General features: G+C 36.2%; 1 protein-coding gene across 1 annotated transcript in view; it reads left to right on the top strand.

The window, feature by feature from the left end:
• The window catches only part of prkar2aa (protein kinase, cAMP-dependent, regulatory, type II, alpha A), a 32,113-nt gene extending 6,584 nt beyond the window's left edge, over window positions 1-25,529 (top strand). Inside the window, exons 2-10 of the mRNA XM_052094010.1 lie at window positions 16,684-16,719; window positions 17,819-17,955; window positions 19,125-19,231; window positions 20,182-20,335; window positions 21,284-21,385; window positions 21,579-21,653; window positions 23,024-23,089; window positions 23,859-23,997; window positions 24,464-25,529. Coding sequence (XP_051949970.1) covers window positions 16,684-16,719; window positions 17,819-17,955; window positions 19,125-19,231; window positions 20,182-20,335; window positions 21,284-21,385; window positions 21,579-21,653; window positions 23,024-23,089; window positions 23,859-23,997; window positions 24,464-24,588 — 941 coding nt within the window. The 3' untranslated portion in view covers window positions 24,589-25,529. The remainder of the gene's footprint in view (window positions 1-16,683; window positions 16,720-17,818; window positions 17,956-19,124; window positions 19,232-20,181; window positions 20,336-21,283; window positions 21,386-21,578; window positions 21,654-23,023; window positions 23,090-23,858; window positions 23,998-24,463) is intronic.
• Window positions 25,530-26,026: the final 497 nt, after the last annotated feature.

The raw sequence follows: 26,026 nt of genomic DNA, 5'->3' as shown, positions 1-26,026 counted from the left end.
ATTCGGAGTAAACTTCCCTTCGCCTTTGAAGGAATGCAGTGTGTTGGTTGTACAAAGTAACATTTATTTCTTAACAATGCTATCAAAGTGAGTATCAAGTACATACAGTGTCGCTATAACACGGGCTGCCATCTTGAATGTTTTGGTTGGATAGATCACATGACTGCGTCACATGACAACAAATACATCATTTTCTGATATATCTGTTTTCACAGACCACACTACAACACGAAAACTGCCTTTTCAAATTTATCCACTTTGGAGTGTGTTTTCAAAAATCTCAGTTTTCCGTTTTTGCCGTCTCGGTGTGGACATAAGGCCAAAATGGAGAGAAAACGATGCATTTTCAAATGAAAATGTATTAGTGTGGGCAAGGTCTCAGTCTCTGTGTTCAGGGCAATGGTGTAGCTTTGAACATTTTGGGGGTTGTTTCATTACAACACATTACACAGTCCTAGGGTTGCAATGATATGAGATTTTCACGATACGATAACGTCTCAGAAAATATCACTTTCAAAGTACCATGGTAAACGGTATTACACAATTATTATTATAAGTTACAATGACCCTTTAAGGAGTGAAATCAGAGGGTTATTTATTTTAATTTTTTTGGCTGAACAAAAGCTTTTTTATAATTGAAACTTGAAACAATTTTTTTCAATTGAAGTATGTGTAAACAAAAAGTCTCCCTTTTGAAAATAAATAAGAAATCTAACAGAATTATAATTATAAGCCGAATTATAAACTTGAAAAAAATTGCATGTAACTACAGCATGTTAGATATCTAAAGCATGTTAATTTACTTGTTAGCATAGCATGATAAATTATCTACTAAATGACATCAGCTGAGTGAGCTTTTAAAATTATTCTTAACTATTAACATATACTGTAGATGCACAACAGCACAACCAGACTGCTTTTGTCTGTACATTTAATTGGTTCTCAACTGGTTTTGCTTCAGGACAGATTTTACATTGGAAATCAAGTGGTGACCCACCATAGTAAAAACATAACCTGTATTTAATGTATCCTGGGTCGCATTTCCTTTTATGTTGCATAGTTTTGTTAATTGTTTTCAAGTACAAGGATCAAGTATCAAGTGACATTATTTTTGTTGTTGATGTCGACAACAAAATCTACAGGATGTTTTCTCTCCCCCTTTTAAAAATTGAAGAGCATATTGAGCCCATTATTATCCTGTTTGTTTCCTAATTTCAAACATAATACAAACAAAACATACATATTGCACAGGAGGAAAGTCTCCTCATTACCATGATTAGGTCAGTGTAGATAGTCTTGAATAGTAGTGATAATAATAACAAATTATAGTATTTATGAAAAAATAAATACTAGCTGAAACACATCTTATAAATTTAACTACAACTGCAACTGTTGATATAAAATGAGGGCTGATAGATTCTACCTTTAGATTATTTCATATGAAACTATAACATTTTGTCAAAATATAACAGTTACATTTACTCAACAATTTTGTAAAGGTGATGTATAACGAAAAAAAAGTTACTCCTCAAAGTTGCTCTTCTACTCCTCAGTGCTGTTTGGCATGTCAGGACTGCCTGTGTTTGATGGGTTTGACTTGACTTCCTCCGTAACACTTTAAACTAGAATAGTCTCACTAGAAGGCAGTCCTAAATAGGCTATCACTTGGGCGGCAGACGAAATATCTTCAAAGGGATAACCATGGCATTGTTATTTCCCTGCTGTCCGCGACCCAGTCCGAAGAGACCAGCAACCCACCAGTTGAGAAACACTGCTTTAACACACACACACTTATGTCAGACCCCCTCGCCTCGCTTCTCTCTGACATTTTCTCAGCTGTGTGTGTGTGTGTGTGTGTGTGTGTGTGTGTGTGTGTGTGTGTGTGTGTGTGTGGTGCAAGTTGACGAGTCTGACAGTCAGACGAAGAGGAAAGGAGATGCGCAGGTGAGATTCTCCGTCCAGTTGCATTTGTTTTTCTCACTACCATCCATAAGCAAATGTACATGGTATGATAACCATCTATTTTCATACCATGGTATACAGTGAAACCAGTATACCGCTGCAACCCTACACCATGCATAATATCAGTTCAAATTTATGCACCGATAAATAGAACATTCAGTTCTGCTTTACTCACCCTGAGGAAGTCTGCTTTCCTCACCCTGAAAAAAACAACTGATCATTTCTATGGACGCCTTTAACATCTCTGTGTACTCAACATGTGACTTGTGTGATATATTTAATGTTTTCTAAATTCATATGAAAGCTTTGTGTGGGTAACAGACCTACAGACAGAAATTGCACATGTTGTCTGTCTTGTGAGACACAAAGTTTTATTCCTGCAGGGGGCATTGAACACCGAATCCTCCTTGCATCCACATAAAAATCACAGAACGTTTTATTTTGTTGGTTCTCAACCAGGGGGTCAGGATACACTAGGGGGGGCCTCAGCACACTTTCAGGAGGGCATCAAGATCTTTTAAAATTATTTAAAATATGATTGATTTATTATAATTTTTATATTATTATTATTTGTATTATTATAATTCAACTTACTGAAAACGCTAAAAGAATTAATAACTCCCATCAACAGCTTGTTATGAAGAATATACAGTTCTAGACATTTCTGGAATAACAAATTTTAAGGAAATATCTTATAATATAAATATCTAATAGCTTACATGGGGGGCCTTCGAATATTTTCTCAGACAATGGGGGGCTTTGGAGTCAAAATGGTTGAGAACCACTGTTTTCTTTCCCTTTGGAGATATTTTACACTGGACAGTTATTTTTTATAAAAACTGATAATTGCAAGGATTCATACCTTTGAATCGAATGCTGCCTCAGCATTTTCTATAAAGGCATTTTTTAAATCCTCATCCAGTAATAATAAACGATCGATCCATGCCAGCACTTATAAAAGAGGTACCATGTGAAACTGCCGTCTACTCTATAGGTGGTTTGCGCAACACTAGTTGGGGTATACCCACTCGTACATTGGAGGGGGATTTCAGTTTTGTATCTGATTGTGACAGACTCACAGTCACGCAATTGCAAGTGTAGGAGCCATAATATATTGCCTGTATCTTTTGTCTTAGCCACTAGATGGTGGAGGGTGGGTTTTGCAGTCACCTGTTCACGTCATGTGATATATTCGGTACTCATGTAGAATCAAGAAGGTAAGGGTGGCGACAATCATACGGTTCTTACCATACCACACACACACGCATGCGCACGATAACCTTAGGAACTCGTGGAAATTCACAGGCTGTACTTTCAATATCTAGCATTTTTTGTATTTTAATATCTCATTATTAAATTGGCTTCAGACCCAAACTTATTTACTGTATGGACATTCTTTTTTATGGTGTGAGTTAAGAATGCCTTGAACACCCTGCCATGGGTTACAGGAAAGCCACTATAGCAAGGCATACTAAATTCTCAGCGTTGATAAAAAATATATAAACAAGGATTCTTTTCTAATTCTACGGCAATGTTCAGGATCAAAAGCTATATTAGTTTCATTACCCTCAGCCTGTAGCTGTGTGGGAGTTCAAGAGAACAAAGTACAAGTTATAATTCACTTAATTTCTGCACGTTTTGTTTTTTGCTTATTTTAGCTCATTTGGATTAGTTCTGACCACATCACACCAAGACTGAACCTCACAGATATTTCTCAAATAAAAATCATATGGAGGCCCGATCACCATATCAGCCTTTAACTTAAGGCCCCTGCACATTTCATACAAAATAGAACTAATGGGTGTGATGTCATTTTGAAATAAATCTGGCCAAGCAAATCTGAGTATGTTTTGGTGGTTCGTAAGAGCTTGCCAGGGCAAACTTCCAGGAAAACGTCATACTGAAGGCTAAACACCTTACTGCCGTTGGCCCACATCATTGGATGGAGTGATCTGGAGCTTCACTTACTTTGAGGCTGACAGATTTTTCAGTTACATTTTTCAGTCAGTTAAGATCAGTCAACATGAGTTATTAGCGAACTGGTGCAAACTTTCTGTTCCTATAGAAACATTTTCCAAGACCATGTCATGCTTATATTTTAGTCTACAAAAGGAATAAAATTTACTCTACTCAAATACTTTCACACTTCTGCACCTCTTATCATCATTTTTTGTTTGTATTTTATCCATCAACACTCTTTTATACACCCATCTTTACAGTGGTATCATTGTCATCATAAATTGCAATAACAGAGGTTACCGGCCGCATAAAGTGTGTAAGCTCCATGAATGTAAACATGACAAATTACACATTTACTGCATAAATATTATTTTAAATGATCATCGAGTGGTTAAAACTGCTTATTTTACTGATCTTGCATGAATTTTACTAATAGAATGAGGCATGAAGTCATTGATAACACATTTTAATATCACATTAGTTAAGGTTTACATGTAGTCTTGTTTGTCCTCATATTTAAATGCTTCCCACAGTGATGTGGCAGGCGTTGAATGTTCCTAAACAGTATTCCGTTGCTCAGCTGTTTCAAACTTCTTTTTGGCTCTGAGTGAAGAACGAAGAAGCTCTCTGCCAAAAGTATGCTGAAGCCTTAACGAACAGCATGCTGAAGAGAGTGGACGAAAGAGAACAGGGTGAATTCTGCTTAATAGATGTGGTAGAATATGTTTTTCAACAGCAGTGTTCAGTATGCTGAGGAATCCAGAGCATGTTGGGGCATGGTTGGAGCATCTTCACAGTGCACACGCTGGGGAAAGTACCATCCCAGCATGATCTTACTAGGCAAAAGGTTCTACACATCAGGGCTGATAACTTTGTTGGACATTTTTATGGTTTTCCTAGGCTTTCTATATCTCCAAAAGACTAGTTAATCTCTGTATACTCTTAGTAACTGACGGAGAAGTTATGTAAATAAAAGCTGCTGTATAAGAATTGATATCCAAAGAAAATATGGTTTACCTCTTCTTCCTTTAGATGTTTATGTGTATTTTAAAGATCTAATTGCAGTGCTTGTCTGTTGTGGGCCCTCTGTTTGGAGGAGAGTGTCGTCTTTGTTGTAAGCATGTTAAGCAGAGTGGAACAGTGCAGTGTACTGTTTTAAAGACTCTGTACTAGCACGACATAGCCTCCTGCAATACCCTAACAGTGACCCCATTTACATGCACTTAAGAAAAGCGGCTTATTACATGAAATGTCATGTAAACAAATGCCACTCTCCTTGTGCTGTTTAAGGGATTAAGAGAAAGTGATTTAACACACCTTCTCCCAGAGAACACTGCTTATGTGGCCGTGTAAATGCATAAGCGCTCTTAATGGATTTGGAAGAGAGAACATGTGCGTGGAACAGACTGGACAACTAATGTTATAGAACATAGCCCTACATCACGTCAACACAGTGGAAACATTGTGGGATGTTTGACGTAAGAGGGAAACCCTACTATTGCAGCACAATATCTTTACACATAGCAATGTAAATGAAACAAACACAGCAACAACTCTGTAATATCTGTAAATAAAACTATGCAATAGAGAATAAAACATTGTGAGGTTGTCCTCTGACACATGAGCATAAGAATCACATGCACTCTGTGTTTGTAATAGATTAAAGACAGCAGTGGGCACATTAAGCTTTAAGCGTGCAGCACGTTTCAATTAAATATAATTAAATTGAAGCTTTTTACCGTTTAATACGCATATTTAAGCCATATAGCAAACTGCTTACCCGGAGTTGTGAAGCTGTTGTCAAAAACAATCAAACTCCAATTGCTTCATTCAACTGAAACAGAAATATACTAATACTGTATATTTTACTGAATAAAAGGTTTCATCAATGCTTTCATTAATACTATGATGCTCTGCTGTGAAAAAAAACAAACAATTTAAATATTGTGTTTTGGATTGTGCTGAGAGGATCTGTTTAGAAGCACTTCATTTGATAAAATTATGTGATTTTTTTTCATTTAATTAAAATTCGATAAATTCCCTTGTAATGATAACATTTCATTAAACTTTATAAACATTGAATTCAGAAAAAATTAAATGGAATTTGCTAGTTTTTGTACTGCTAGTTGTGTATTGTACATGCATATACACATGTGTTTTACATTTCAGAACAGATGTCAAGGCATATAGGCTCAGAACTGTAATATGTAATCTAGAATGTGGGACAGCTTTGTGCTTAACTATGTGTCTGATATGAAAGTGTTTTGAATATTTCCCTATCCTACTGGTTCAGTGTTTTTCTGAGCAGGCTTTTATGGAGCTGAGAGTAAGAACTAGGGATGCACATGTGCGTTTTTGACTGTTAGATTGCCATCTGAGAGAAAAACACGTTTCACGATTATTTGCCAATTTCTTATGGAACAGCTCCAAGGCAAAAAAGTCATGACATCATTGTTGAACGTGTTAGTGGATGCATTTCTTAGGGATATATAGATGCTAAACGCAGCCATACAGTAGGAAAACTGATAAATACATAACAAATAAATGGGAGGTATATAATAAGAGACTCTGATAAAGGGCAACTCCAACTCTGCTTATCTTCATACCAGGCGAAAAAGGATGCCCTTCAATGTAACTCAGGGGTGCCCACACTTTTTTGTGTGATGATCTACTTTTAAATGACCAACTCAATAAGATCTACCAACTAAAAAAAACAGTTTCATTTAAAATAAGAAAATGCTTGTTGGGACTACTCCATGTATCCCTACATGGAATTCATCTTCTAATTAATAAAAAAAATATATAATAATGTTCAATGTTGATATCATTCAGTTTTAAAACTAAACCCAAAACACCTACAGCACAATAGATTACAATAGCCAGTGCATTCACCTTATTCTGATGACTTGCACTGAATGGAATCAGACAGTTTTGCCTAATCCGGGCAATTTCGCGCTCTGTTCTCAGAAGTGCTTGGAAGGCGCGTATGCGCAAACCTAGTTGTCATGGCAACTGAATAAACAAAACCTCGCCTGGTCAATATTTACTCGTCAAGTGCAAGTCAGACAGAAACTAAAAGAAGTATAGACATTATATTTATTTTTATTAAAATTTAACTAAAGTACATTTACATTTTGTGCGATCTACCAGCATTGCCTTTGCGATCGACGTATTGCGCACCCCTGATGTAACTAAAGTGCTTCAAAAGTATTTCTCGGCATCCAACATTTTTTAACGTGTAACTATTTACTGAAAAATACGATGTCTGTCGGGCACCCGCCATAAAGAACACATAAAAATACTGTCCTTTAATTTGTCCACAACACCTTACAAATAAACCTGTGAACTATGCATATGAATGGAAACATTGCTTACAGCAAGCAATTTAAAGTACGATAATAACTGAAGTTGAAATTAAATGTTGAATGAGGTGAGTTTGTACAAAGCAATTCTTTAAATAAAGAGGATAAATTAATAAGCAATTTTTTAAAGTTTACCACACTGATAGTAGCTACATGCAAAATGAAAGTACGCTGTCAGCATGCTTAAACGTTCCGAGAAGTTGCATCACTTTATCCTTTTAAAAGCACCACAGCTAAAAAATAAACTCATTAGTTGGTTGTTATATGCATATACAATATACATATTTATAATATTAATGGGGCCAGAACTGCATTCAACATATTTGTTAGACCTCAAGAATTAATTAAACTTAGCTTGTTTGTTTACAGGTAAACTCCTCAGGGTAAACTAACTTTAGTTTAGGATTTAATCCTACATTAAATTTCACCAGTTTCATCATCTTAAGCACTTTTAAGGATGAAATAATGACAAAAAAATTTTGCCAGGTTAGTGACATCAAATCTTTTAAAGTTATTCAGAGTTTCGTTTGAGGCACGGAGCAGAAAGTAAAGTGGATATCCAAGAGCAGAACTGCATTTTCTGCTTTGTTTACTTGGTTATGTCTTTGAAATTCTCTATAATGAGATTTTCTGAGCTGTACTTAGACTCTCTACACATTTTGTGCTACTCTCCCATGTAATTTCAATGCAGAAACTCGCACGCCATTATATAAATTATTTTTTACCCCATATCGGTCTTTTGGGGTTATACATCTCTGAGAAAACCAACTGTGATTTGTGACTCATATCAGTTAGATGGCTTTTTCTGTCTAAATTGGTGGTTCTTAGCCAAATGAAGCTTCTATGTAGCTCAGACTTGTGACGTAGTCATAGACTATAGTGCTATTTAACCAGTTAATAAACAATAAATGTAACAATAAGAATAGTCTTTTCTGGTTCAAGAAAAAAGTAATACAGAGGTAGTGTCATACAGCGCCTCTTTAAGTATTGGGAATGCAGACACACCTGCAACTAGCTTTTTGTCTATAAGAATTCACACTTGTTTTCTTGTCTATGTGTATTGTTTGTGTGTTTTTTATGCTTGGGTGTGTATATCTCTATGAATCTCTTGTGTTTGAGGTTTCCGATAGAATCTGGACTTTAGAACGTCCTCCTCATGTCCCTATCAGCAAGGGAACTCATACCTGGCTCTGTTTGTTCTTCCCACCATGGCCATTGATTGTAGCTGCAGCATCATAGTGTGGTCACAAGAGCTTATGAAGTGTTTTCTCATCAGCCATCAAAAACATTTGAGGCAGAATTTAGTTACTGTGAAAATTGACAGTATTGCTTGGATTTCAGTCCCGTGCTGGCAGAGTCAATGCCTAGATAAGAGTACAATACATTCAATATTTATTAAAAAAAAATGCTGCAGTCATGACTTTGTTTGGAATTGTTTGTCTTTAGAGCAAAGCACCAGAGACATTAATTCTCAAGGCATTGTGGGTAAGGCCAAAGGTTGGGCAGGATGTGGTAACATTATCTAAATTTTAGCTTACACTATTTTAGTCTCCTTTTAATACTGCAATATTTAGTTTTCTCTCTTTCCCACTCTTTTGTCACTCAGTTGGCAACGGAGTTGGAAATAATGTTACGATCTCCCCCGCTGCAAGTTTCTTCTGGTGACACCACCGCCTTTTAAGATCTTTGCAGGTCAGTCTGATTAGTGGTGATGACTCAAGGAGAGGAGGTCATTGAGACATGAAGTGCAAACAATGGGAGGACACAGATTGTGGGAATCACATTTTGATTGGAAATATGATCCCCTTCAGCCAGCTACCCATAATATCTCATCAACCAACCAGAGAGGAGTCATAAGAACAGACATTGACCTTGTCCAGTCAGCGTGCAGATTAAGCAGAGGGCTGGCCTTGTCTAAGGCAAAACTGACCTTGCCACTAATGGTCATATCATACACACTAACTCATAGTAACAGATATGTTCACTGTCAACACTAAATCATTAAAAAATGTGTGTTGTTTAAAAAACTATCTGCCACGGTTGATCCCCTGTATAATAGGTGTCATTCATATGCTTTCTCTCTCTGTTTAATGAATCCTCTAGCTGTCAGTGAAGGGTTAAATCCACAGGCACAGAGCTATAAAGATCCTCACTACCTTATAAGGACTAAAGAGAGTGCGCGAGAAATGGAGCACTGCAGAAAGATAGACAAAGTTTTGAGAGAGTGAGGGAAAGGGGGGGCATGGAGATATCAAGATTGATTGCTTACAGCAGGAAGGGGAAGGAGAAAATACAATAGGCTCTGAAGCATAGTGGGATTTTGATTTTGTAATCCAAACCACTAATCCCAGAGGAGCACATAATACTTGTGAAAAATATACTGACACAACTAATGATGTCTCACTAGTTTCCATCAACTTTTCATGCTGTTTTGTTATCTACAAAGTGAAAATGCTTAAAAAAAAATTGCGACATTTGCTGTCTTCTGCCTGTTTCCATTCAAATGGCCTTTTATCGATAAAAATGGTGTGCGTGATGATGTCATGCTTAAAAAAAAACACTGTTTCATAAGTTTTGGATAATTGCAAAAGAAATCTGCCCTTAAGCCGTTTCCATACAGAAATGTGACACACGACTGCTATAAAATGTGTGCTCTGTTACTCATTGTACACTGAAATGGAAAATTAATCAAATTAAAATCATAACCAAGTGTGATTTATTAAACCGCTAAAGGCTGCAATCTTACTGTGGCCGAGCTGCATACTTCACATAAATCTGACCGCTCATCCACTTGAAACTCCACAGACATTGAGAATCATTCACATTGTATGAGATAACAGAGCAGAGCACTTATCCATTGTGAACCATGCAGCACAAGTAAAATATATATTTATATAATTAAAATCACAGCATTTGCACTTTAATCTCAGCTCAATTTTATTTATTTTGCATTTGAAACAACAGAGTTGACCAAAGTGCTTCACAGTAATACAACTTAAAACATGACATTTCAAAATGACCACATACACGAACACCAGTAGTCTAAAATAGAAACACTCCAAAACTTTGTCCTACATTTAATTTCTCAGACACAAAGGCCAGTGTAAAGAGATGCGTTTTCAAATATGACTTTAAAGTCTTCAGTGATCACACTTTGCTGTGATGTGAACTGTTTATCTGGAAAGATGAAGCATCTGGCAAAAAACACACATCATAATAAAAGCATGATTCAAAATAAAATCTAGATGCCTGAAATTGACTAATAATATATTACAACTGTATAGTAAAATGTAATGTTCACTGTAATAATAATAATAATTAATCAAAATATCACAAACAAGACAGCTGTTGAATAAAAGTTTGGCAAAAAATAAAATGCAGTGACATGTTGATAAGTTAGATTTTCACTTGTTAAAAGTTAAGAATTTATTGATTAGACACCAGTTTGTTGATGAAATTAAACTTTAAACAATTTTCTGGAAAATAATACAAATGACTAAACTGGTGTATTCAATATCACATTATAGTATTAGCATATTTATGCTGTGGTATTGAAATTGGTATTGAGAACCATGAACTTTCACAGGTATCGGTACCGACTATGGAAATTTTGGTACCACGACAACACAAATGGGGAGAGTATTGAGAAAATGAATTTAAATTAGCCAGCTTACTGTCATTTTAATTTCACAAATAAATGCAATCTGAAGACAAGGAATTGCGATCAAAAAGGAACAGTTGCCCTTCTGATAGCACTGTAATGGGGGCCGTCATCTGTTCTGCAACTGCTTTCTGGTTCTTGAAAAACGTATAACGTACAAGTAAGTGCAGCCGGTGGACTTTCTGTTGCCCTCCTAGGGTAAGATGGTGCCCTACACAGACTGCGTAATATGCATGTAGAGAGCGGCGCTACTGACTAATATTGGTCCTGGCCACCGGTTCTGACCCAAAAGTGAATCGTCATCGCCCTGTTCAAGCTGGCAACCTGCACCAAGTAGTGGGGAAATCTTTCTGTCTTAGTATAAGGACCATCCAACGATGTATATATGCTGTGTGCACAACTATAAAAAAAAAATGTATGCGGTGTAATATCAGGGTTTTCATATGATTAATTCCTGATATTCAAAAGGCTATTTTGAACAATCATCTAATCTAAAGCATTGCCATCACAACTGCATTACATCCCGCATATTTGTCCAGCAACTGAAATTGATTATCATCTAAAATTAATTTAATATCATAATGCAATTTATATTTTCTGGAGAAGCTCAGCAATTGCGATCCGAGGTAAAGAGGGTTAGATTTAAAATATTAAAAACTTGTCTTAAAGTGAACACATTGGACAAATAGTTCTGATTAGTTTTAGTCTTGAAAAAAGTGCAGACATTTCTGAGAATGACATTCAGCCGACTTTATTCATCTACAGAACAGGGTAAGGCTAATTTAAAGACAATGGAATTATATAGGCCTAACAATATAATTTTTTGTTTGGTAATTTATTTTTGCAATTTAATGCTTTATTTGTTTGGTAATTAATTTTATTTAATACAGGGAATTTTGTGGCATTTTTTCACAAGTAAGCTAAACAAACATTTTATAGAATTGGGCTGTAAGTGTTCCAAACAAGCAGACTAAAGATTTTCTCCTAGTATTGTGTTTTTATTTGTGCATAGAAATTATTTTTGTATTGTGGGCTAATTCCATGACTCGTCTATTATTTTGAATGGTATTGAAAAGGAACTTTAATAAATAAACTGATGGCTACCGGTCCTTATGTGGCCAGTCATTTGTTCTCCGTGCACTTGTCAATGACAGGTTCATGAGAGATAATTGTGTTGGCACTCCTGGAAGTGACGCAGATGTGTTTGCAACATTGGATCTGTGCAGGTGTGGCGTTACGATCCATAACACTGCGAGTAATGCTTCACATACAATTAATTGGCTTTCAATGAATGTATACCTTGTCGTCATGATTAACACAGGCTAACGATTGGGGTAAATTCTGTCATGTGACACTATATTTTTGCATTAATGCCTATTTTCTCAACAAAAAGTGTTTCCAAACCAGTTTTTCATGATTTCTGAAATATTGACATTGAGTTTATGTGCTAGAGTTGAATGGAAAAATATTATGTTGACACATGTGAAATTTTAGCTATAATTTGCATTTCCATCAGCTTTATCTGTAAACTTTTTGATGCGCTACACTTTTTGTTGCAAAAAAATCCTTGGATGGAAACATAGTTATTGACGTACAAGAGCCATGTGTGATTATTGAAAACAAACTTGTACAAACTCATGCATCCGGGCCCTTCAGCATTATATGAGTAGAGAGGGATTTTAATGTGCTTGTTTTCTCCTTGTTTGATTACAGCTGTTTGAAAGTTTAAGCAATAAGTCCAGCAGCTTTTTGCATGTGTAAGAAGGGTGCATGGTTGTGATTGCCAGTGTTTGCAGTGTAGACAACCATGTGGGTTTGTATACATGTAATTGAGTTAGTTTTAGACCGATATTTTGGCCAAGCCAATTAATCATCTTATATTTGTCTATTTTCAGATTATCGCCAATAGTCGAAAACTGTGCCACTTGACTGATTTACAGAAATGCTCATGAACAACAGCTTTGGACAATTGGACAATGCATATTTCTATTTTTGAATAATCTTTTTGTAAACATTGTGTAAAAGAAGTGTTCATTGAAACACTTGAATATAAAGCTGTTCAGTCTTGACGTCAATTTGTAGGCCAACCCAGAAGGGTAATTCGCCATTGGTTCCCTCTGGAATTTTTAATGGGTTTTTAGAATAGCAGTTTTCAATTTATAAGTAAAATAAGGTCTGTGGTTAACATTACTTGAAGAGACTGTTCCATTTGTCCCCCACAGCATTCACATTTGTTCACTGAAATTCATCAACTTTCATGACGTGTATGATGACATAAACAGTTTATGTTCTTGTATAATTATGTGTAATTAAGCAGTTGACAGTTGTAGTCCTTATGTAGCAACCTACGTTTCACCTACGTCACGCAACGGTTTCAAAATTAACGTTTGAGGTATGACTTTGTGAAGTTTATGTTGTGGATGTGGAACAAAATGGGATAGTCTCTTAGTTGCGTTAACCACAGCACAGACATTATTTTACTTACAAATCGAAAATTGCTGTTGTTAGTAGAACTTTTTGAGGGAATCTCAAACCTCTTCAGGGTTTTAGGACTTGTATATTATATTATATCAGCCATTGGCAAACTAGATCAGCATCAGCATAAAAATAAAAAACATTGTGAACCACTGGTTTGAGTGCCTGTATGCATATTAGTGTGTGTGTGTTAAAACATTATTTTGTGTGTGAGAAAGCAGAGTACTACTGTGTGTTTGTGGTTCAGTTGCTGACTCTCACATGACTTATTTCATTTACTGAGCCGTGCATTGTGGGCTAGGGAGGCTGAGTTTAGCCGTACCATTACAGAGAACACACACACACATACTTTGAGAATTACTTGTCTGTCAGCTGTGAGTGATTAGACTCTGTGTGAAGATATCAAAATGACACAGAGGGAGATAAAAAGACAGAAACATCCCATGACGACCCTAAGTTTCATAATTTATTGTTAACGGTTGTTTATAGCTAGGGCTGGGTAACACCTAGAGGCAGCCAGTTCAATTTTACTGATGAATCTGTGCCAATAGTTGCTTTTTGGAAATAATTCAACATTTCTGGGACTACAGTAGGAAAAGCACATACACTATTAACTATACTTTTACATTTACACCCACCGCTGTAAAATAAAGATGGTCCCTCACGTTCGCTTATATTCGCTCTTATATTCGGGGGGGTGGGGGGGGTCACTTTTTATTAAGTTTAATTCAGTAAAAATAAAAAATCACTGCAAAAAATCCTATTGTTATCAAGTGTTTTGTCTTGTTTTCAGTTTAAAAATAACTAAAGATCTTTAAAACAAGATACATTTACTTGAGAAACAACATATAAGATATTTAGATTTGCTTTCAGAGAATATAATTTTATATTGTAAAAACAAGCCAAAACAACAACAAATCAAAAACATATGTTGTTGCACTATATTATGGGCTTTATATATGGGCACTATATTATCTCTTTTGTTCACTTCGATCCATCTTTAACTCACACACGAAAAACAACAACTCTCTTCTTAATAGAGCTGCGTATCACAGAATTCCATCATGAAAAGATTCACAATGCAACACATATATATATTTTGATTCAATATGTCTCAAGCTTTGCGTGTGAGGGACAAGCGTCCTCCTGCCAGAGTGTGCATGAGCCGGGTGAAGTTTCAATCTCTCCCCCTTAGATCAGGTCACTTCACGAGACTCGTAGAAGAGGCGCATAAAGAAAAGCCAGTTTCGGAGTTTGTACTTATTTACATGACCTGCTTCTTTATTATTTGAATCTTAATAAAGGATGCATTAAAGGTATAACACTGAGGTGTTTCCTTTAAAGACACTCTGACATGAAAGTTTTGCTTAAGCGGAACGGCAGCGCCAGCTCCACATTATTTCACAACGAGAGTGCTTCTGTATGCACTTATTTTGTATTTTTGTGTAATTACTCATACTTTGCGATCTATATCACTTTAAGATGTTTAGAAGGTTTGGAGTGCTTCTGTGAGCTGTGTTCTTCCTCTTCTCAATCAGGCGCAAGCTGTGGTACTCCATCATTAAAGTTTAATGTGATCTCATGTTACTTTACATAAGATCAAAGGACAATTCGATAACGAATATTTTGTTGTTGTCGATTACGGCGACTAATTGTTTCAGCCCTAATTCCAACATTATTTTTTTGTTTTGTTTTGTCAAACACAACACATTGAATGGAAATTAGCAGCTTTAACATTCTCATTTTGTGTTTTACAGAAGAATGAAAATAAAGGTTTGGAACGATGCGAGATTGAGTAAATAGTGGAGTTTCATTTTTGCAAACATTTTGAATATCGCAATAATATCTTATTAAAGCAGTGTTCTCATCTTATGTGATTCAAAGCAAAACTAATTTGTGGTTTCCTAGAAATATTTCCTCTCTAACTTTTCCCTTTTCTTCCTTTCTGTGTCACTCTGTTTCTGTTTCACTCTCTTTTTCTATCTCTGGTTGCCAAGAGCGAGTGAGTGAGTGGGGGCGAATTCCAATCGAAAGTGATCATCCCTCTGCCCTACTCATTCCAGAGGACAAAGCTCTTGATGTGGGTACTCTGAAGAGAGTTTGAATATACCCTTCACTAAAAGTCTTGTAAAAGGGCCCTTTGTGAAAAAAGTGACTTACTTTCTTTTGTTTGGAACAACACTTCCAGTGCCATCCCCTTCCCTAAGTGTCTTTCAGGGGCACAAAAATGCAGTTTGGAAAACACCCTGGGTGTGTTGGGGGGTGGGGGGTAGTTGTTATAGCAATGAGGAGTCTTCCTTGTATTCTGTTGTCATGGCAACTTTGGTCACTTGATATCCCCTACACAAGGTTGAAGCACCCCATCTCACAATACTTCACACGCTCATGTGCACACTCATTGCTTTGAGTAGTCTCACAACACAACTGTTTATTAAGCTGCCTTATCTGGGCGTTGTATACACACACACACACACACACACACACACACACACACACACACACACACATTATGTTAAATAATTAGCTGAGAGGTGTAAATTTGAATGGTTGTATGTGAAAGCACACAATTCAGTGACATTGAAATGAGTGCAATGCATGTAGGTGTGCCGTGTTTATACAGCATGTGTTGTGCGTGTGTGTTTGTAATATGTGTTGCAGGTTAATTATTGCATGGATGTGCTTTCAAACATAATGATACGTGAGAAACCTGTAAACGGTGTGCTTGTGTGTATATATTGAATAGAGATACTGGAAAGCATGATCAAACAGTTATTAAGACTGTAGTTCACAAAAAAATCAGGTGTATGTGTCAGAGAAAGATTATTGCTAGTTTTACACCAAAGAGTTAATGGACTGATGGATTGTAACAGTGCAGTGAGAGAGGAGGGGGGTGTGCAGACCTGCAAGGCAGAGCTCCTGAGAGTCGTGCTAGTGCACTCGGCTGTGATCTCTCTCTCTCTCTCTCTCTCTCTCTCTCTCTCTCTCTCTCACACACACAAACACACACACACAATCGCAATCTTTTGAAACTGGTACAGCCTGTAGGACAGGCCTTTGATTGACCTTACCGAATATTTAACACACCCACACAGTTACTGTAGGGCACATGTGAGATTTTGAGACTGACTTTTTTTCATTAACATTGTATTATGAATAGTGTGTTTTTGTGTGTATGTTTTAGGTTGTCATTTACAGCTTATAGTACTAAAGTGAACACAAAAATTTGAACATTCATTAATTAATTCTCTCTCTCTCTCTCTGTAGCTCCTCCCCCCAGCAGATTTAACCGGAGAGTGTCGGGTGAGTTCTGTTTGACGTCATTGAACTAATCATGTGGTTTAAAGTGTGTGTGTGTGTGTCAGATAAGTGCCCTGCCTTTCCGTCATTTCCCCCTGTGTTTGCTTTATAGTAATAACGTCGCCGCTCTGACTGTATAAGCCCACTAATTCTGTCCTTTCAATTGTGTTCTAGTAAAAAGATATTTTAAGTCCCACATCATGTTAAAGAATCAAGATATGCTGCGTGCAATGAATGGAGTTGAATGGAATTGAGTTGGGCCTACTTCATGAGAATATTTTTTTTTTTTACATTTTGTATTTCATAAGCATTGTCCATTCTGTCAACATTGTAAGACTCATTCCAAACTATTTCCAACATAGAATTTTAAACGCATGAAACAATTCCAGTCAGTTCAGTTCCGTTCAAACTTCCTCTCCGATATTTTCTCTTCTGTTTTATATGTTTCTGACAACTTCATGAAAGAAATTCATTCAGTATGAAACTGATGTTTTTAGAGCAGGGGTTTTATCATATTTAATGCCAAGTTCCCTCTAAATATGATAATCCCATTGCGGGTATCCTCATCCTAAAATGAAATGGCATTTATATAATTTCCTGCTTTAAAGACCTACTTTAACTGTATAGAAAATATAGAAAAATAGTAAGTAATAAGCGTTGTTTTCAAAATTAAATCATTGGATTTTATATTTTCATTGTACTAAAGCCAAAATATATTAAATTAAAATATCAACTCAAAAATAGTTACTTTGTCTCAAATTTACTGCATATTTTGAAGAATATAATGATCATGGCTAATTTCAAGTTTTCCAAACAGTCTTTTGAAAGGATAATGAAATATCAAATTCTGTAAAATAACCATGTTAATTCAAATAATATCTGAAGTTAACAATGACACGTAAGTTGACTGTCCAAAAATACATTTGTAATATATTTTTTCTTTCAAATTTTCAGCCCCAAGCGCCCCCTTGCAGCCCCCTTGGGGTTACCAGACCCCTGTTTAAAAACCCCTGTTCTAAAAAGTTTGTTTTACATACAATAGTTGTTGTATGTGACTTTGGTGATATCTTTTATTATGTAATTAAATAATGAATTTTCTCAGTGTGTGCGGAGGCCTTTAACCCAGATGATGATGAAGAAGAATCTGAACCGAGAGTTGTCCATCCAAAAACAGACGAGCAGCGTTGTAGATTACAGGAGGCCTGTAAGGACATACTGCTGTTCAAGGCTCTCGATCAGGTACACACATGCAAACACAATCATTCAGATACAAGGGCTGTAAAGCTGTAAACAGATTGGCATCATCGAGGTTGTTTCAGTCCTGAAGTGTGTGCGGGCCAGTCAGACATGTTTGCTTTGCTTATGTGGCTCATCACACGAATTGTTTGAACTGTTCATCATGATGAAATTATTTAACATACTGTTACTTGAACTGCTGTTTTACTGCTGATGATATATAGTGCATTTCTGTATCAATGGATGGATGCAGTTATTCTAAATCATTAATGGGAGTTCATTCTGTCAGATTGAGCTACTGGATCTTACTGTGTTGTATGCTGTAGAAAAGTGTTTTCAAAAAGTGGGTCGCAGGTCTGTAAGGATTGGGTCGCGGATCGGCAGCTGCTCAGGCTAAGATTCGGCGGTGATGCAAATGTAATTATGATATCGCATTCGCACCTTTATACGCGATAAATATGCTTCTCATCTGCAACGCAATATTTTTGCTGTGCCATTGAAACCTGGCTATTACGGAGCCACTCACACCAATAATCTTCTCTGCTCTAATCTACTGAATCTCTGTAGCGTGCACGTGTCAAGCAGGTTTCCCTCGATATTGCGCCACAGACCATCTGTTAAGTAGAATCTATTAGACCTCATTTTATTGCAATTTGGGCAGTTGTAGTTAAAGTAAAAAATAAAAAAATCATAACACAAACTATAATTTAGTAATATTATTTTTAGAAAGACTAGCTACACTGACCTAATATTAGGCATTGCTCTGAAAATATAAGGGCAAGTACGTAAAGGGCTTTAAAGTCTGTACATCCAAGACTTAAGGACAAATTATGGACAAAGTTGACCTGTGTTCTGTTAGGTTCTGTGTTGATATTAGGAAATACACTGAATAATAAATATATAGAGTAGGCTCATATGAATGAATAGGCTCAACAACCTTTAAAAGGGGGAGAGAAAGCTTCCTGTATCTTTTGTTGTTGACATTAACAACAAAAATAAGGTCATTTGATACATGCCCTTATACTTGAAAACCCATGAACAAAACTAGATAAATGCAACCCAGGCTATATTAAGTACATTTTTAACTATGTCGCCACTTGATATCCAATGTCAAATCTGGGTCTCGATTCACATGTTTCCTTAATCACTCTCTCTGTCTCTTTCTTGTACAGGAGCAGTTTTCAGAAGTGCTAGACGCCATGTTTGAGGTTCTTGTGCAGCCACAGGAACACGTAATAGACCAGGGAGATGATGGGGACAACTTTTACGTAATCGAGAGGTGTGTATGTTTTAATAAAAGGGTTGATGCATGCAGCAGGTGTGTGTAGTGACAACGTTGTGCAACAGGATGGTTAATGCTGGATTATGTTATAACAATTGTTGGACCCACATTATATTAGGTGTCTACTGTGTACTTAAGCATTTGATACAATGTACTTAAAAGAACAACATGTAGTTACACAATAAATACATTGAATTGTATGTAATTTAATGAACATAGCAGGACCCAATATTCTGTATATCATGATGGCTGCAACCAACAACTTTTTTCATAATTGATTGATTTACTCAAATAATTGATTAATCATATGAAAAGGAAATATATATTTGATTTCCAGCATTAAATTGAACATGCATCTTTTCTAATGGTCTTTCAAACTATTTACAAATCAAAGGCTAACAAAAAGGCTGTTTTTTGTTATGCAAACATTTCTTAAATATATATGTTACAATAAAAACTGCTTGCATTCGCGCATATTGTTTTATATGGTTAAATTGGCATAATTAAATGTCACCTGACAAATATAGCTTTTATCAAAATGATATTGTGCTCTGTTTAGTGGGCAGACATGTAAACACACTCTATGAAGGAAGTATCTGAATTTAAACCGGAACGGTGATATACAATAGGTTGCCTTTTAAAATGGAAGTACTTTCATTTCTTTGAATTTATAAACTAGAGATAAGAATTATTTCAATTTATCACTACCAGGCACAATACAAATATTGATCAAAGTTATTTTTGTAAGCAGTGTTTTAAAAAAATAATAATAATTCAGTACTAATTGTTCTTTAAACCATATTATTAATATTTCTCATATTAAATGTCAATACCTAGAGGGCAGAATATCATCATAAAATTGTGAATTATAGATGTGTAGTAACTATATCGCTACCACAGCCCTAACTGTGTGTGTATTTATAAAATGTGTATGTTTGTGTTTGCAGGGGTGTGTATGATATTGTGGTACAGAAGGATGGTGTGGGCTGCTGTGTGGGTCAGTATGATAACAAGGGCAGTTTTGGAGAATTAGCCCTCATGTATAACACTCCACGTGCTGCAACCATCATTGCTAAAGATGAGGGAGCTCTCTGGGGACTGGTGAGTTTGTTAGAGAGCAACTGACAGCAAACACTGTTGTCTTGGTGCCAAACAACAGCACCACCTTGTGGACATGTAGTCGAAACACTGAATGGCTGCAGCTTAATTTTCACAATGCTATGAAGTTTCTAGAAGTGGGGAAAAATATTGAAATATTGATATATCCTTTCCTGATCAATTATAAGGTTTTTCCTTATAATTGATTTTTTTTTCAAATTATGGTGATGTGAAAAGAAATTCTGCCAAATCTATCTAGGAATTCAACAACAGTCCCTTAGAAGGTGCAGTTATCATGCTTTACACATACTCACCCACCATTACTAAAATGTATTACTATTTTAGAGTAGTAAGATTAACCGAGGTGTTTTGACAGAAACGTTAGTATCATATTGCTAACCTTTTAGGTGAAAACTATTATACTTTGTGTATTGAAACTGTGTTATAATAAATAATGATTTTAAAGCAGTTAGGCTACTATTGTATTCATAAATACTATAATTTATTTTTAGAAAGTCTAGCTACATTGACCTAACCACAGAAACAAGGATCCATTATAGTCTTATATGCGTATAGCTTTGCATTGTATATAGATATTAGGAAATAAACACCTTGTTTTGTAAACTGGCACTTCTATGTTAATCTAACAATGCATTTGGTGATTTGGTAACAGTTCACTGAAATCCAGTGAAGACGAATGAGAAATATTGAGTGACATATCACAATACACCAAAAATAAAGAATTGCAATAATATCGAATCATGACATTAATATCGATATTATACTGTATCTCCAGTTAACTTGTGATTCCCAACAATAGACGTTACTGCTAGACTTTCATTTCACCCAGAACAAACATAGACACTGAAAATAAGTGTGAAGGAAACATAAATACAAAAGGTATTCTGATATTCAGTAGATTTTCAGCGTGTGTGTGTCTTTTTCTGTCAGGACCGGGCAACATTCCGTAGACTCGTTTTGAAGAACAATGCAAAAAAGAGGAGGATGTACGAAATCTTCATAGAATCTGTCCCACTGCTCAAATCACTAGAGGTGAGGGCGAGAGAAATGGAGAAACATTTATGAATTTCCAAAATGTATGAAAAAGTATCAGAATTGTAAAACTAAAGCAAATGTTTTGTACTGTCAGGAGATTATTTTTATAAATGTTTTATTATTATTTTTTACATTCTTAAACTGGTAATAAAATGATCAAATATATAATTTGTTTGTCTTTGTCTCTCAGTTGTCTGAGAGAATGAAGATTGTTGACGTCTTGGGCATAAAATTATTTCATGATGGAGAGCGAATCATTATGCAGGTGAGCTGTATATTCATTTACATAGATTGGCCCAAAAAGTAGGACACTAAAAGGAATAGTTCACCCAAAAATTATAATTCTCTCATAATTTACTCACCGTTATGGCGTCTCAAACTCATATGAATTTCTTTATTCGTGTAACACAAAAAAAATACATTTTCATAGATGTATAATGTGTTTATATGCATACAATGCAAGTCAATGGGGTCTTAACTTCTAAGGTCCAAAAAGAACATAAAGACAGCATAAAGGTAATCTGTATGACTCAAGTGACATAATCCATGTCTTCTGATGTGATATGATAATTTTTGGGTGAGAATAGACCAAAATGTAACTCCTATTTCACTATAAATCTTGACATCAGCAGTCTCCTTGGCGCAGCTATGATTTGAAGCTCGATTACACTTCCTCACACGTGCACATGCGCAGAGTGCAAGAAACTCATACGAGTTTAAGATGGCATAAGGGTGAGTAAATGATGAAAGAAGTATAATTTTTGGGTGAACTACTCATTTAAAAATGTATAAGTTGTATTGCATTAGGTAACAAAATATCGAAGCAAGTGCCATTATTTTGAAGAAAGATAGCACAAGCACACTTCTCAAGCAAAGCATTTCACAAAGCGATGCTTGTTAGGTTTGATATATAAAGCACAAAATGTGTTATAGATATTTAAGTGTAAAAGGGTTTGGATACTTGTCTATAGTAACATGTATATGAATGACACCTGTGGTTACTGTGCAAGGTCACCTATGTGAATTTAAACTGATTTACACCCATTAAAAATGAATTTGACACCAGTTGGTTAAAGGTCATGGCAAAAATGGCTATGAAAAGTGAAGTGAGATCTGGGAAAAGGTTTAGCATCATTTGATTAAAAACTTGCCGTTTGGTTTAATATCTTGTTATCTATGTGTGGCTTTATACATTAAGTTTCCATATACCACATCTATATGTATACGCCATATTTATTGGGCCTTGATCATGAAATGCAAGCAGAACAAGTTTGAGTAAATTATTCTTGAAACTATTCTTGCATGAGGTGTCGCCTTCAATTCAATGCAACAATTTAGGTAAGAACGGAATTATGAAAGATTAACACAGAAATATATTCTGCTCATATTTCATGAATAAGGCCCATTGTGTGTTAGTCAGTGGGTGGTGCAGGTGAGAGTTTTTATATATTCTGTTCAGCTCTAAAATTCTCACAGCAGCTAATGAATGTCTTAAAGAACCAGAACACAGACGCACACTCACATACAGCAGGTATAATTATAGCACTATAATAATAGAGCAAAGCTGAAGATCAGAGCTCTGACTGATGCTATTGTTTCATTAATCATTATTATGATGGGCTGTTGCATTGCTAGGGTGATAAGGCTGATTGCTTCTACATTGTGGAGTCTGGAGAGGTGAAGATTATGATGAAGAGTAAAGTGAGTATCTTTCATCTTTTTTCCATCACTCTGTTTTGTTGTCACTTTAAAGCATCTGTTGAAGTTCAGATTTTAAAGGTGGAGTGTAAATTCTTTATGTTAAAACACCTAACAACTTAACATGCAGAGACTTTCAGTCATTTGTTGGTTGATTTCCCTGAAAATGTGTAAACACTGTAGCTCAACATTGCTTTGTTTGTTTGAGCACTAACAGTTTGTAAAAACTTCAAAATTAGTAAGAGTAATATGACTGGGGGCCTGGGTAGCTCAGCGAGTGAAGGCGCTGATTACCACCCCTGGAGATATGAGTTTGAATCCAGGGTGTGCTGAGTGACTCCAGCCAGGTCTCCTAAGCAACCAAAATGGGGTAACCTCCTTGTGGCCGCTATAATGTGGTTCTCGCTCTCGGTAGGGTGTGTGATGAGTTGTGTGTGGATTCCGCGGAGAATACCGTGAAGCCTCCACACATGCTAGGTCTCCGTGGTAACATGCTCAATAAGCCACGTAATAAGATGCGCGGATTGGCGGTATCACAAGCGGAGGCAACTGAGATTCGTCCTCCGCCACCTGGATTGAGGCGAGTCACTATGCCACCACAAGGACTTAGAGCACAGTGGAAATTCTAAATTGGAGAGAAAAGAGGAGAGGGGGAAAAAAAAAAGTAATTTGGCTGTGTGACGCAAGTGGTGCAGAAAGTACACACTTTAATCTCCTTTCATTTTTTTTTTAAATCTTTGTAACCTTTAATCTCTCTGTGTTTCAATCTCAGACGAAAGCAGACAGGCAGGATAACACTGAGGTTGAGATTACTCGCTGCAGTAGAGGGCAGTATTTTGGAGAACTTGCTCTTGTCACCAACAAACCACGAGCTGCCTCAGCCTATGCTATAGGGGACGTCAAATGCTTGGGTAAGTGTAAGTCTGACTTGTATTTTTGTAGTGAAAAACCCCATGAAATCAAAAGAAGAGTTTTGTGTCTGTTAACTTTTAAATCTACATACTAGTCCACCAAATTATTGACAAAATTAACTTTTAGCAGATATATGCATTTGAAATGGTCAGTCATTCTCATCTGGGGAAAATGCCAAAATATTTATGGTTCTGCTCTTCACAGATTTTTGTCCAAATAAGTAGCAAAACATAATTCATGGAGGTGATAACTAAAGCCTATTGGTTATTTATAAAACAAAAACGAGACCTTTGATATGTCCTGCATAAACATCTTGTTTCAATAAGAAATATGACGACAGGAAAGAAAACGGCACTCATCAAGTGAAATCACTGGGTCTTGAAGTAAAATGTGTGGCAATTGAGTGCTAGCTAGGCTCCAATAATGACATCACATGGTTGATGTGTGTGTGTTTGTGTGTTTAAGTGATCGATGTACAAGCCTTTGAGCGTTTGCTGGGATCCTGTAAAGAGATTATGAAGAGGAACATTGCCCACTATGAAGAGCAGCTGGTGGCTCTGTTTGGATCCAGCATGGACCTTAGGGACTGAGACAGACTGGCTGTGCCTTACACACACACACACACACACAGGCACAATACACAACACAAAACATTTTGTAGACACACATTCCTTTTTATGTGCACTCACACTCCAGCCAACACACTAAATATATATCCCAATACACACACACACACACACACACACACACACACACACACACACCCACATTGTCATATCATCAGCTGCTCAGTATGAAATAGAAGCATTACCAGCCCAAATGCTGTGACCCTGGAGAGAATGTGCGGGCACACACACATACATGTTCACTTGCACCAAAAATCCCCAGCCAAGGACCCATCCTTTTTCATGGTCAATTGCAATCACAACAACAAAAAAGAGATAATAAAATCTATGTTTTAACAAGAAAAAAGTTGATGTCTTTCAATAAAAAATTGCACAAAAAAAGACCGTTTTAGAGCATTTTATGATGATGCAAACCTTTGAAAACTTCCCTGATGTTAGTTCATAAAAGGTTTCTGACTTAAACTCCATGTTGTATTGATTTATGTATTACTATTATTATATTACTACTATATATTATTTTTGTTGAAGGTTGGCTCGCTGTTAGACCACTCCCGAATTGGAGGATGCAAGGCAGAATCTAGTGCGGATTTTCCCTTTAGTCTTTCTGAATGAGTCGTCCTGAAAAACAAAGCAGACATTTTAGTAACATTATGGGGTGTGTGTATGCGCGTGTGTGTAATTACTGGAACAGTGCCATTTAAATGTCAGGAATCGTTTGTGTTTGTAACTTTTGAATGGAGGCACCATAAAAGTGTTTTGGAATGGAGTGTTATTCTTTTTTCTTTAGGGCGTTAGTTGGGTATTGTTAGTTGGTATCACTGCTGAGCGTTGGCTAGTTTCTGCATTTACAGATTGTACTTTTAATAAACTTTGGATAAATCTGGGTGTCTGCATTTCTTTAAAAATACTTTGGGGAGGGTATGCTCATCTGAGTTACAATGAAGGAGTAGTAATTGTGCAGCAATAAATCTAATTGAATGGATTATTGTAAGTAGGGAGTAGTACTTTAAAACATCTTTTAAATGATGCAACTAGTAGGGAGGTGTGAATAAAGGATGGATGTATTAATAATATATAATTAGTGAGTACTTAAGGGATAGTTCACCCAATAAAGAAACTTATCTTAGTACCTCACTCTCATGCCTTCCCAGATGTGTATGTCTTTCTTCTGCTGAACACAAATGCATATTTTAGTAGAATATTTCAGCTCTGTAGGTACATACAATGCAAGTGAATGGTTATCAGGCCTTTGAAGCTCCAAATAGCAGATAAAGTCAACATAAAAGTAATCCATAAAACTCCAGTGATTTAATCCATGTCTTTTGAAGTGATCCAGTTGGATTGTGTTGAGAACTGACTAAAATATAAATCCTTTTCACTGTACATCTTGATAGCAGTTTCA

Source organism: Xyrauchen texanus, chromosome 27, assembly GCF_025860055.1.
Source record: "Xyrauchen texanus isolate HMW12.3.18 chromosome 27, RBS_HiC_50CHRs, whole genome shotgun sequence".
Lineage (NCBI taxonomy): Eukaryota > Metazoa > Chordata > Actinopteri > Cypriniformes > Catostomidae > Xyrauchen > Xyrauchen texanus.
Note: the sequence above shows the minus strand (reverse complement) of the source record. Positions and strands in the feature narration are given on the sequence as shown.